Here is a 12,360-nt window from a genome sequence, read left to right as displayed (position 1 = left end):
AGCATGTTCTATTACATGCAGATGGCTTTTACAGTTTAACAAGATGATTAGTAATTGATGAATTCATTTCTCAGACAAATGGGCTTAATCAGGTTGTTTAGGGAAAAAATTCCATTAACTGGTCCAAAGTCATCTCTTCCCTGTTAGAGGTGTTTGGTCCAGATTGCCTCCTATGGAGTTTCTTCTGGGAAATAGCATATTGGGAATAAACAAAACTACTTGGACAGAACAAGACAGCCAAATACCAGTATGGCATTTCTGAACTCATTTTCAACAGATTTCAATCACTATTTTCTATATGCTGATGAAATTCAATGTTCAAATCAAAGATGGGTATTCCCACCTGACTTGGTCTCTGTACACACTCACATTCCCAGTGAGTAAAATAAGAAATAACCTGATGACTCTGGATAGTCCCCATTTGGCTCTCCAGAGGCTCCTGGAGAGGCTCTGTTCTGTGCCAGAAGGCTGACTGCTATGAATCACTGTGCCAGGGAGGACTCCCTTTGCCCTCTTGGTTTCAACCAACCCTGGGTTCAACCACTGAGTGACACCGACAGGAGATGAGGGTGTGAGGAGGGTAACATTTCCTGGCTCCCTCTCCTCCAGGTCATGCTCGACAGTGGCTGAGCTCCTCTCCCTCGGGCCACAACTCTGGCTGGGGGCCCCTCTCCCACAGCTGGAACTCTCCCTCAGCATTCTGGTAGTTGCCCCCTCCGCTTCAGATGTAGGGGTGGTGGTTCATATCTATATACCAAGGGTAGTTGTTTTGTTTTACCATTAGCTACTTTGTTATTTCAGCTGGGAGGAGGGATGGAGAGGTGGTGTAGCAACCAGCCCAGTTTATTGATGCTAACTATAAGGAATAGTAGGGAAAGAGATAGCTCTCACTTGGACATGCCCCCATGGGCATCTAATAACTATATCTGGGAATGAGCAGTTTGTAAATATAACCATCTCAGAAGTTGAATTTTTTGAGACTTTTTCAGAGTATGGGAAACATAAGAAATGTAATCAATAAACTTGGACGTGCAATGTTGCTAGAAAATAAATACAAGGTTAATCAATATAATCTCTCATGTCTGAAAGACTTTCAGAGAAAAATTCTAACATCTATTAGACCTTATCCTGGAAGGAGTGTTTTACCTTCAAGAAGTTGTATTGAATGAATGAGGTAATCATGAGAAAACTAGAAAATTCAGTTAGCCAGAATGGCCATGCTCCATCTTACACTTTGGCCAAGAAGAAGTTGGCAGCAGGCTCTTGCTAGTTTAGTATTTGGTTAGTGGCAGTCTATTTTCGCCATGGTCTCCACATGGAATGAAGTAAAATTTAAAAATAGATAAACAAATAAAAATGAAGGGGCTGGGGAGACAAGGGTCCAGCAACTAATAAGAAGATCTGATTAATGCAGACAAGCAATTCAGGTAATTAGCCAGTTATCTGGGTTTCATAAGCCCTATTTAAAAAAAAAAAAAAATCGACAAGGGATGCCTGGGTGGCTCAGTCATTAAGCATCTGCCTTCGGCTCAAGTCATGATCCCAGGGATCGAGCCCCACATCGGGCTCCCTGCTCAGTGGAAAGCCTGCTTCTCCCTCTCCCACTCCTCCTGCTTGTGTTCCTGCTCTCCCTCACTCTCTCTTTCTTTGTCAAATAAATAAATAAGTAAAATCTTTAAGAAAAAAAATATACAAAATCAGGTCTAAAGAGCAAAAGATGTGCTCAGGGGATGAATTTCCTGGTTTAGCTCTCTATATGGCTTGTGCAGTCTGAACTTTGTGCTTAAGAGGTGGTTGAATTTGCCACATGAAGGGGGTATCATTGTAACTACCCTGTTGAAAAAAATTGCATTAATCCATCTATGACCTATTGCAGAATATGAAGTGAAGAAGTCACAATCTCGATCTTGAGGAATTCATGGTCAAAAGGTCACATAGTATCCAAAAAGCAATAGTACTATGAAAATAGAAATACATTAAAGCATTATGGAAGATCAAAGAGAGAGAAATCTTGTCTAGTTTGGGTGAGATGGGGCAGGGGTTAGCAAGAGCTTCATGAAGTAGGACTTTGAGGGGTGAGAGGATTTAAACTGGCAGAGAAAAGAAGGCAAAGGGACAGTTGTGAGTTTGCGTCTAATAGTTAGTGGTCAGTAGCGGCCACACCGGGGATGGTGGGCCTGAAGGCTCCGCGGTCCAAAGATCTCCTTTCGAGTCCCATCTCTCTCACCACTCACCACCTGAGTGACTTTGAGCAAATCACTCAACCCTTTCAAGCCTCAGTTTCTCCTTCTGTAAGAGGAGGGAGGTAATAGCTACCTCTGGGAATTGTCAAGAGGCTTAAACAGAGCATGCTTGCTAATGAACTAATGCCTGTCTCATAATTAGTGCTCCATAAATAGAGTTATTATTAATCCACAGTGGAGTTTCAGTTTGCCTTCTATCATTATGCTTAAATTCTTAAAAAATTGACACCCTTAAAAAGCTCTCAAAGATTCCTCATTTTTTTCATTTAGATAAAAAAGATTTCTTGTACTAAATTTGCAGTAGCCTAAAGCTATATGTTATGATGGGAAAGAGAATTTATGATTAATGTATAAAACCACTGTTTAGTCAGTGAAATCAACCAATTAATAAGAAACCATTGGAGTTATGCACATTTTTTTTAATACCAGGAGGACTTCTTTACTATTTTAATCCCCAAAATAAATAAAAATAAATTTAGCCTGAATGCCTATAAATGGCCAGGAACCAACGTTTCTCCTAAAATATTAGAAACCCAACCCACTCTTTTATGACTAAACAGCTTCTTTTATGATTCAAATTCCACTTTCCAAAAGAACGTGGTTATATTGCAAAACACCACCCTTAAAATAAGTAACGAAAGTGGCAAGTAGTGGATGTCAAGGATCTGGTTGACTTTCCTGTAAAACAACTCAAAGCTATTTCAGAGGAAAGCTTCATATGACTTTTCAACACTATATTAAACATGAAACATTAACTTCCAAATTAAGCCAGGCTTGCAAATAAACAGGTGACCCAAACCTCAGGAACCAAAATAAACTGGTCAGATTCGTAAACATTTAGCTTATGGGTTGGGAAAAAATTAAGTTAACCTTAAATTACCTCCCCAGGATTCTGTAGGAACTGTACTTCTCTGTAATCTATCCTCATGTACAGAGCAGCAAAAGCAATTTGTCACTGTGTTTATCATGATCATGTGTCTGTCAGGAGAGGGGCTGAAACAGCAAATGCTTCCTGCTTCGAGCACAAAATCAATTCTGGTTCTGGTCTAGTGAACATGTGTGTGGGCTTAGGGGAGTTTTGAAAATGCTATGTGCAAGGCTGAAGTAAGAATTCAGGTAACGCCTTTTAAGTGTTGGGGTGGGATCCCCGTCTGCCTTTTAAGCAAATCTCAGCAACTCAATCACGGGACCAAAGACCCAAGTCAGCCAGCAGTGGCTCATCAGGGAATGAAGCACACTCCTCACTGAATTTCTAGGTAAATGAAATCAATCCCTTCTGAAGCCAAACACATTGAAATGTAGTTATTTTAGTAGAGCATATTCTAAAATGAAATTCATGGACAGTGACTTATAAAATATCATTATTCATATTCTTATTTAATACACAGAATAAATATGGCAGTATAGTAGATAGCATTCTTAAATACAACTTGGGGATCATTTTTGTTTGTTTTTCGTCACTTCTCGTCAAGGATAAGCAATCAGCTCTCCACCCTGCTTGTATTAGGAGAAGGCAAAGCAAGATTTGAATGAGAAACTATGGAGAAAGTGTAGTCCTGGCAGAAAGGAAGAAAAGCACAGAAATAGAAAAGCACAATCCAGGCATTGAAAATGGCACATAATTTAATTAGAATGGAGCTGAGGCCATGTGAGAGGAAGCAGTAGACACTAGGCTGAAATAAAATTGAACCTCTCCACCTAACACTCCAAATGACTCAGACTCAGGGCCAGCTTCATGGACACGTGACTGGTACAGTTGCCAAGGGGCCCCCTGCTTGAGGTTTAATGCTGTACTATATGAAACCCTTAACAATTTTATCTTTGAATTTGCTCTAAGTGAAGCCCAATCGCGCAGTGGCATATGACCCTAAATCTTGAAGCCTTGGCTCACACTCTGTCTTTGCCCGATTGCCTGCCCAGGACTGGTTCTTGGTCATTTACCCATGCTCTGTTGTGTCCCGGGTCTCCCTTGGCCTCCCACCTCATCACCCTCCCCTTGTGACCAGGGGCTACAACCATGTCGCCCTGGTTGAGTGAGAGGTCAATACCCTACATCTGCGATTGCCCTCTGCTTCTGGTTGGGATCTGGGTGGGAGTGTGGGGAGGGTCAGGTGCATGTCCCATATCAGCACAGAGAGGAGCAAGGTTGTGGTCACCCACACCCAGAGCTGGCAGCATTATGACCAGTTAGGGAACTCAATGAGGGCCTCTTACCTATCCCTCAGAGTTTCTCATGAGGGAGCTACCTGTCTGCTGTGGATCGAGACAGCATACACTTGGGAAGAGAAGATTAACTTCACCCTCAGCCAGGCTCCTGCTTTACCATTTTGTACTACACTCCACATATTATGTAGCTGGCTCTACTTAGAATCCTTAATCACCCAGTTTCTTTTCCTGTTACTGATAACTGTGTCACCCTTCTCCATATCACCTGGGTATTACCAACTTCCCTTCCTCTCAGCCCAACCCCCACTTGCAGAACATCTTCCTTCCGTCCCCTGCTGCCCATTCCCACTGTTCCTGCTTTAGTTCAGTTGTTCATCGTGGCTCCACTAGACCATCATAATAGACTGTTAATTATTGCCATAGCTTTGAGCCTCCCCCCATTCAATCCATTGGCCACTGCCATTAGGTGACCCAAAACACCACCCTGGTCCTGCTAAAATGTTAAGGGCTCCCTGTAAATGTTGGTCACTGACTGTTAGTAAAATTCATATTCTTTAGTCAGCATTCAAGGTTCTTTCCACTTTTGCCCTCATATTACTTTTGCATGTTCATTGTATAGCATGGGCAACACTCTGGCCAAATGAAACCACTCACTGTACTCTATATGCATTTTGTACTTGCTTATTACTGTCTCTCTGCTGAAGCCATTTTGCTGCACCAGGATCACGACCCCCAGGCCCACAACCATCTCCAATGGTGAAATCTAACCCTTTTTTCAGCTTGAATGGCTCCTCCTCCATGAAGTCTTCCATCATGAGGCCAGTTATAATGGGACTCCATTCTCCTCTGTGACTAATCATTTAGTTTGCAACATTTATTAAGTACAGCACTTGGAATTCACTTATTTGTGTATAATATATGCCTCTCAGGTATAAATGTTTGGAGGGCAAATATCATGTCCTCTCACCTTTCTAGACCCACAGACCCCCTACCCAGGCCTTAGTCCCCCTACCAGGCCTTGGGTATAATGCATGCTTGGTGTATGTTTGCTGCAACTAATGAATAAATGAATCTGTAGTGTAAACAGACAAGATTTTCTGAAAGCCTGGCACACCTGCAACCCTTCTGCGTCATGCCCTTTCCTCCTCCCAGTTCACCTAACAAAACATCTTGGCTGCTTTTCAGACCCAAAGCCCATCAAACACCTGTATTGTCATTATCAACATGAACAAAAATATCATCTCACACTTTTTATTAATGTTTAAAGTGCTATATTCTGAATGCTCAGAATAATCTCAAAGAGAACACCTGTTACTTGAGTGCTCTTATTTTCAACCTCTTGAGGGCAATTTTTTCATTACTATATTAAAGTGGGCTGTTAAATAACTTATAAATGTTGGAGGAAAAAAGGTAAATTGCAGTCACTATAATCCATACAGGATAGCTAAAATGAATTTCTATCCACTTGCAATTTTTTTTCTTCTAATTTCAAGTCAGTTTTTTTTTTTTTTTTAGATGAATTGAGGAAAGTAATGAAATAACCTGAGGAGGGTTTTTTGCTGTCAAAACTTGTATTCAACTTTAGCATTTCATTAGTCTACTCTTGACTCCAGAATGTCATGCTTATTATCATAATTCCAAAAGTGTCTTTAATGCTTTTCCCTCACCCATATTCTGAACCCACGAAAATCATGAGTCTAATTTTCAAATGATCAAATTTTGAAACTCTGCATGTAAAAATTTCACCTCTGGAAGAAGAAAAAGAATGCTAGTTGAATCTGAGCAAGAAACACCTTAAAAACATAATAACAAAAACAGTTAATAAAGAATCAGAGAGCATGGTTATATTTTTACAAAGAAACTTCAGAATGTTTATATATGATCAGAATTATACCAACACTGTGATAAAAGAACATACATTTGAAAGGTTGTCAGTTTCCATTAAGAGAAATCTGTAAGAGTCAGAAATGGAAAGGACGGGGGGGGGGGGGAACGCTAGAATTTAGAAAGGATGCAGCAATAATACAACTCCATAAAAGTTTTATATTGTATGAGTTTCTAAAAGAAACAAAGCATAAAACATTTGATTAGATAGGACAGTGTCAAGTGTTATCAATCACATTTAGAGGAATCTGAAGTAGAGGGTATAAGAGTAGATATTTCTAACTTCCTTGAATGTAAAGATGGTTCTAAAATACTTAATTTAAGGATGGAACATGGCTCAGGGCAAGAGTAGGTTGGTCAAAATTGCTGAGTCCACATCTCAGTCCCAGATCAGGAGAAAAACAATTAAAAATGAGATAAAGAAAAAGAATTCTAGCAGACTAGTATCATCGTCATCATAAATTGTTACCATTTCCTGAGCAATTGCAATGTGGCAGGTACTGTTTTAGGGGCTATAATGCAATACTCATTTTACTTTCCAAACAATTACCTTATCTTTGCCATATAGATGTTATTATTCCCATACTGCAGATGAGGAAACTGAGAGAGACTTAGAGAGTAAGAAATTCTGAGGGTTTTGAAGGGGCGGGGGGCGGGAGGTTGGGGGAACCAGGTGGTGGGTATTGGAGAAGGCACGGATTGCATGGAGCACTGGGTGTGGTGCAAAAATAATGAATACTGTTACGCTGAAAAACAAAATTAAAATTTAAATTTAAAAAAAAAAAAGAAATTCTCCCAGGTAACACTCATGGTGACTACATATTATGCTGTACCATAACAAAGGGGAAAAAAAGTAATTTTAAAAGAAGAGTAGCATAAAAAATAAAGAAAAACACACCAGGTTAAAAAATCTAGAAATATATAATAGAAGCCAGTGTTGAAAAAAAAGAGAAACTTCCTGACCAGGCCAAAATGAAGACAAAGCATGACACAGATCTCAAATTCTCAGCCAATATCACACCCTCCCCCTGCCTGCCTTTTGCCAATCCTCCCTAAAACCTGGCCTTTTCCATAGCCATCACTGCCACCCTGGGGACTCTCCCTTCCCACTGTCAGCTTCCAAATATCAAAGGCAACTTTGCTTTACATTCTGTCCGGAGTACAAGCAGGGCCCAGAAGAAATATCAGCTGCTACAAATCCGATTGTCTGTAACTCTGGTAACACCTCTAGCCACAATCCGAGGCAGCAGGAGGACAAGCCAACTGCTGAGGAAGCTGGGATTTCTGTTCCGGAAGAAAAGATGATTATGGGGACAATATTAAATATAAGCTGGGAGTTGAAGGAGGAGAGCAAGAAATAAAGACTATAGAAATAAGAGAGTATCAGCTGGGGAAGAATGAGAAAAGTAAAGGCAATGAAGAGAAGACTGCAGTTCTGGGCTCTTACAAGTACCATCCAACTAGGAAGAGATTTTTTTTTCCCCAAACATACAATAAGAATGTGGAATTAATGGGAAGGAAAATACTTTTTGATTGTTCAACTTTTTATAGAATCTTCAACACAGCAACTGTTAAATGTTTTCATTTCTTCTTATGGCTTTTCAAGATCATAGAGAAACAAACACTTGTGAAAGTTCACTTATTGGTTGCTTAATCTAAATCTATCAGCCTTCAAGAGGGTATAATGAATAAGGCACCTAATCAATAACATCAATGAAGATGGTATTTTGACAGGCATCCCCGACTATGAAAGTGTTATACTGACAGATACCTCATGAAAATGTGAAACTCGGTTTTAGTCCAAACTATTCCATTCTCTATGTAAAATTGTCAACTTTCAGATGAAATAGAGAAAATTTTGCCCTCATTGTCCTTCCCACCACTCTTCGCTATTCTGAACAACAGCTACCAAACTCTAGAGAAACAGGTAGCTCTGTTAGACCCTGAAAGAAGTGCTCAGCAAATGACCATAAAACTTTCAATAACCAAGGATAAGAACTTGTAGTTCTCAGGAACCCTGAAGAAATCTCATAGACACCACACCCAGTTTCATCATATTCAGTGAAGAGGCACTACAGAAATTAGAACCGATGGGCTTTGGGATCTGGCATCTAATATCAAGTTCAAATTGCCGTGAAAATGAAAGGCTTAGCAATACCAGAAAACAGCATGTTGAGGTTCCTTTTTCACTTGAAACTAGCATGTTTACCCTGCTGATTGCCTTTGGAATTGTTTTAAAAAATTATCAATACTTATTTGTTTCACAAACTAAAAGCCTACTTGCTCAGTCCTGCCAAAAGCTGCCTGCAGAAAATGCTATATTCAAACCTCAGGATAAATAATCCCTCTATTTGTCCAATCTTTCTAAACTCAGTAACAGAAACAATTAAAAAGGCCCATTCTTCCTCTGATTTTCCTCCTCTCTTCCACTTCCCTGCCTTGAAATGTATGCAACTTTAAGGTAAGGGATGTGAAATAGTTAGGTACTTTGTTTCCTGTCCAACTTCAAAAGAGAATGAAACTTATTACAGTCCCAAAAGACATCAGAGACACCAACATCCCATTTTCTTCAGACTAACACTAGTATTCTGGAGCAGACATTTTTCTCAAGCACCTCACAACTACAGTCTTAAACCATACACTGATATGCTTAAAAACAAGGAATCTTGACAGAGTAACATGTGAAATTATTGACTGCAAAATTATCCTTGTGACCTATGAACTGTTCACAACCCACTGTGTGTTAGGAAAAGACCATTATATCAAAGATGGTGTAGTAACATTCTAACTGGTCCAAACTCAGAAGGAATTTAAGTAGCAAGATTAGTTTTGTAAAGAATCTAAATTAATGTGTTCCTGGACGCCAAAGGGTAACAGAAGGCTTAGCTTCCAAGCCAGTGGGGCTCTGGAAGGGGGACAATGCAAAGTCCTACCTGGTAGGCATCAGGAATGTTGACCGTTTCTCCATGCTCCCCGACATAGCCAATGATGCCTTTGCCCCAGGGGACCTGCACCTCGTTTGAGTTCTCTGTGCTGCTGCAGGGCAGTAGTGGGGTTCCTGCATGCACATCAAAGAATTTGGAGACCAAGCTCTTCTTGCCAGCAGCTGCCCCTTCCACCAGGAAGAGCGAGCAGCGGTCAGCGTCCACCATGAGGCAGACAAAGATGAGGATCTTGTAGCTCAGGCTGGTAAGGTCAAGGTCATTGGAGATATCCTTGACCAGTTCCAGGAAGAACTGACGCTCATTATGCTTTTTGAGGTGGCACTTGTAGTCCATGGCTGTAGGGGGGTACTGAGGCAGATTCACCCTTGATTCCAGGAGGGCACTGAGAATGTGGGCCGTGGTGGGGGGCAGGGAGCTGGCCTTCCGAAGCAGTGCCCTCCGCCGCACACTGCTCAGGGGCTCCTGGGCCCGGGAGGTCACCTGTTCATCGTAGGTCCTATTCACGTTGATGGCCTTGGAGCGAGCAAAACTCTTCCTTAGCTCTTTCTGAGAAGCTCTCCGCTGCAGGCTCCCATCGCCCCGGCTGCCACTGGCCCAGCTGGGACTCAGGGGAACCCCACCACAGTCCCCGCCGCCCGGAGCGAGCTGGCTGTTGGCAGAGCTATTTGGTCCAGTGCCACCACCAACACGGCCGCTGCCTGCGCCACCACTGTGAGCCACACTGCTGGTGCCGGCCACTGCGGGCCTTGTGCCTACAGCCCCCTGACTCTCCCGGTGCCTCTGCAGCCACTTCTCCACCATCTCCTGCTTCCCCTTCCGCATCAAGTAATCTTCGAACAACTCTGGGTGTCTGTCCAGGAAAGTTTCCACCTCCCCAAAGTCCAGGTGGGAGGCTGTCATGGTCCCAGACACAGCTTTCACTGCCACTCTACACTTGGACCGAATGTTTGCCTACCCTAGCCCTCTAGCTCGTCCTGCACATGTCTATCCCCACCAGTATCCCCAGCTCGGTGCGAGATTCTGCGGAGCAGCTGGGAGATGCCCCTTGCTTCGGGCTCAGAGAGTGGCTGGCAGGAACCCCACCCCCTCGTCCTGCTACTCCTCCGCACAGGTGCCCCCACTGAGCTGCTGCCGCGGCCACAGTTCCCGTCTGGAAAATCGGAGCTCTAGCTGTCCTCGCTCCGGCTGCCGCCGCCACCGCCGCTGCCGCTGTAACCGGATGAGTGGACCACTGTGAAAGGGAGGTAGGGCAGGACACGCCCCTGAGTGAGGCACGGAGCCCGGAGGGAGGAAAGGGGTGGGAGGAGGGAGATCAGGCGCCGCACCAGCCAAAGTCCACCGCCGCCCAGGATGCCAGGCGGTTCCTGGAAGAGTCTTTGGACCGCCGGAATCGGCGCCTGGGAACGCGGCCGACTCCTGATTGGAACACGATTAAAGGGGGAAACGCAACCTTGTTCCTTCCACCTCCTTCCTTCCTTACCAACCCAGCCCTCCCAATTCCCCGCCCCTTAATCCTTCGGCCCCAGGGGAGCCCAGTGGGAGCCCAAGTACGAGGAAGTGTTGGTGTTTTGCAGGCATCACACCCAGAAGCTGACTCCGAGGAAATGAGGATGCTCAGGGAAAGGGGGGATTTTTTTTCTGGGATGTGACTGTGGATCATTGGTTCCTAGGATTCCTGGGACTACCCGCTAATACTGCCCAGCTCCTGTGGGCAGTCAGCAAATATTAATGGAACTGGATTTCTCTGAAATAAGCAAATGAAGTTACCCCTCTAGCTTATGACTTTAACGAAATTCATGGACCTGGGAGAGTGGGTAAAAATGGTACATGGAGGGAGGATGTAAAACACAGTTCTTTGGATTAGGGCTACCTTGCCTGGCAGGGGCATATAGCAAGGTGGACTTCAGGGCCTCAGGGGGCTTTCTTCCAAGCCAGTCCTGCATGTCATGAGTAGTTTCTCTTCTTTTCATGAATGACTGACCATATCTTTCTTCTTTCCCCATTCAATCTGACAAGGCTACCAATGCTCCCCTTCCTATCAACACCCTCGATCTTGTGGGTAAGGATTTCTCCTCTCTGAGAAGTTTTCTTTCTCCAGACCTAGGGATGCTCCAGATCTGGCTTGTCTCAGCTAGTTAGACTGAGAATAACATCAAGTTTCCATTGGGCCTTTTCCAAACCTAGTGGTTAAATGTAGGTGATTTTCCAGGAAAGAACAGCAGGCTGATAACACTTTCTTAATGCTCAGGGGTCTCCTCTTTGGTGAGAAACAAAAGCAGACTGGGAACTATCCAGTTCCCTGGGACAGCAGGACAATCCAGACATATCCTTACAGAAAGCCAGCTATGAGGGTAATTGAGAAGAGCTAGAGAGGAAGCAAGCAGTGACTTTACAGTGCTGCCCTGTGGCAGACACACACAGAGGACTTACACAGTAAGTGTAAGTCCTCTTACAGTAATCTTACAGATTACTGCCCCTGCCAGGCAAGGTAGCCCTAATCCAAAGAACTGTGTTTTACATCCTCCCTCCATGTACCATTTTTACCCACTCTCCCAGGTCCATGAATTTCGTTAAAGTCATAAGCTAGAGGGGTAACTTCATTTGCTTATTTCAGAGAAATCCAGTTCCATTAATATTTGCTGACTGCCCACAGGAGCTGGGCAGTAATCTAAGCATACAAGGTGTGTCAAGCATTTGCTATGTATTGATCCCTTTATTTATTTTCTTAAAAGTAGGTTCCATATCCAACATGGGGCTTGAAATCAGCATGCTCTATCTACTAGCACTGATCAGTTTATGGTTTGTTTTTTTAAAATATTTTTTTAAATTTATTTGATAGGGAGAGTACACATGTGCATGGCGGGGGGTGAGGGTAGAGAAGGGGCAAAGGGAGAGGGAGAGAATCTCAAGCAGACTTGGTGCTAAGCCAGATGCAGGGTTGGATCTTATGATTCCTGAGATCATGACCCAAGATGAAATCAAGAGTTAGATGCTTAACCAACTGAGCCACCCAGGCACCCCAGCATTCATAACTTTAAATTAAGAGTTTTGTTTACGGGCACCTGGGTGGCTCAGTGGATTGAGCCTCTGCCTTCAACTCAGGTCATGATCTCAGGGTCCTA

General features: G+C 43.2%; 1 protein-coding gene across 1 annotated transcript in view; it reads right to left on the bottom strand.

The window, feature by feature from the left end:
* PDE11A (phosphodiesterase 11A) overlaps positions 1-10,446 on the bottom strand; it is a 380,751-nt gene extending 370,305 nt beyond the window's left edge. Inside the window, exon 1 of the mRNA XM_082689397.1 lies at positions 9,227-10,446. Coding sequence (XP_082545523.1) covers positions 9,227-10,138 — 912 coding nt within the window. The 5' untranslated portion in view covers positions 10,139-10,446. The remainder of the gene's footprint in view (positions 1-9,226) is intronic.
* Between the last annotated feature and the right edge of the window lie 1,914 nt (positions 10,447-12,360).

This window comes from Mustela nivalis (genome assembly GCF_964662115.1).
Source record: "Mustela nivalis genome assembly, chromosome: 11".
Taxonomy (NCBI): Eukaryota; Metazoa; Chordata; class Mammalia; order Carnivora; family Mustelidae; genus Mustela; species Mustela nivalis.
Note: the sequence above shows the minus strand (reverse complement) of the source record. Positions and strands in the feature narration are given on the sequence as shown.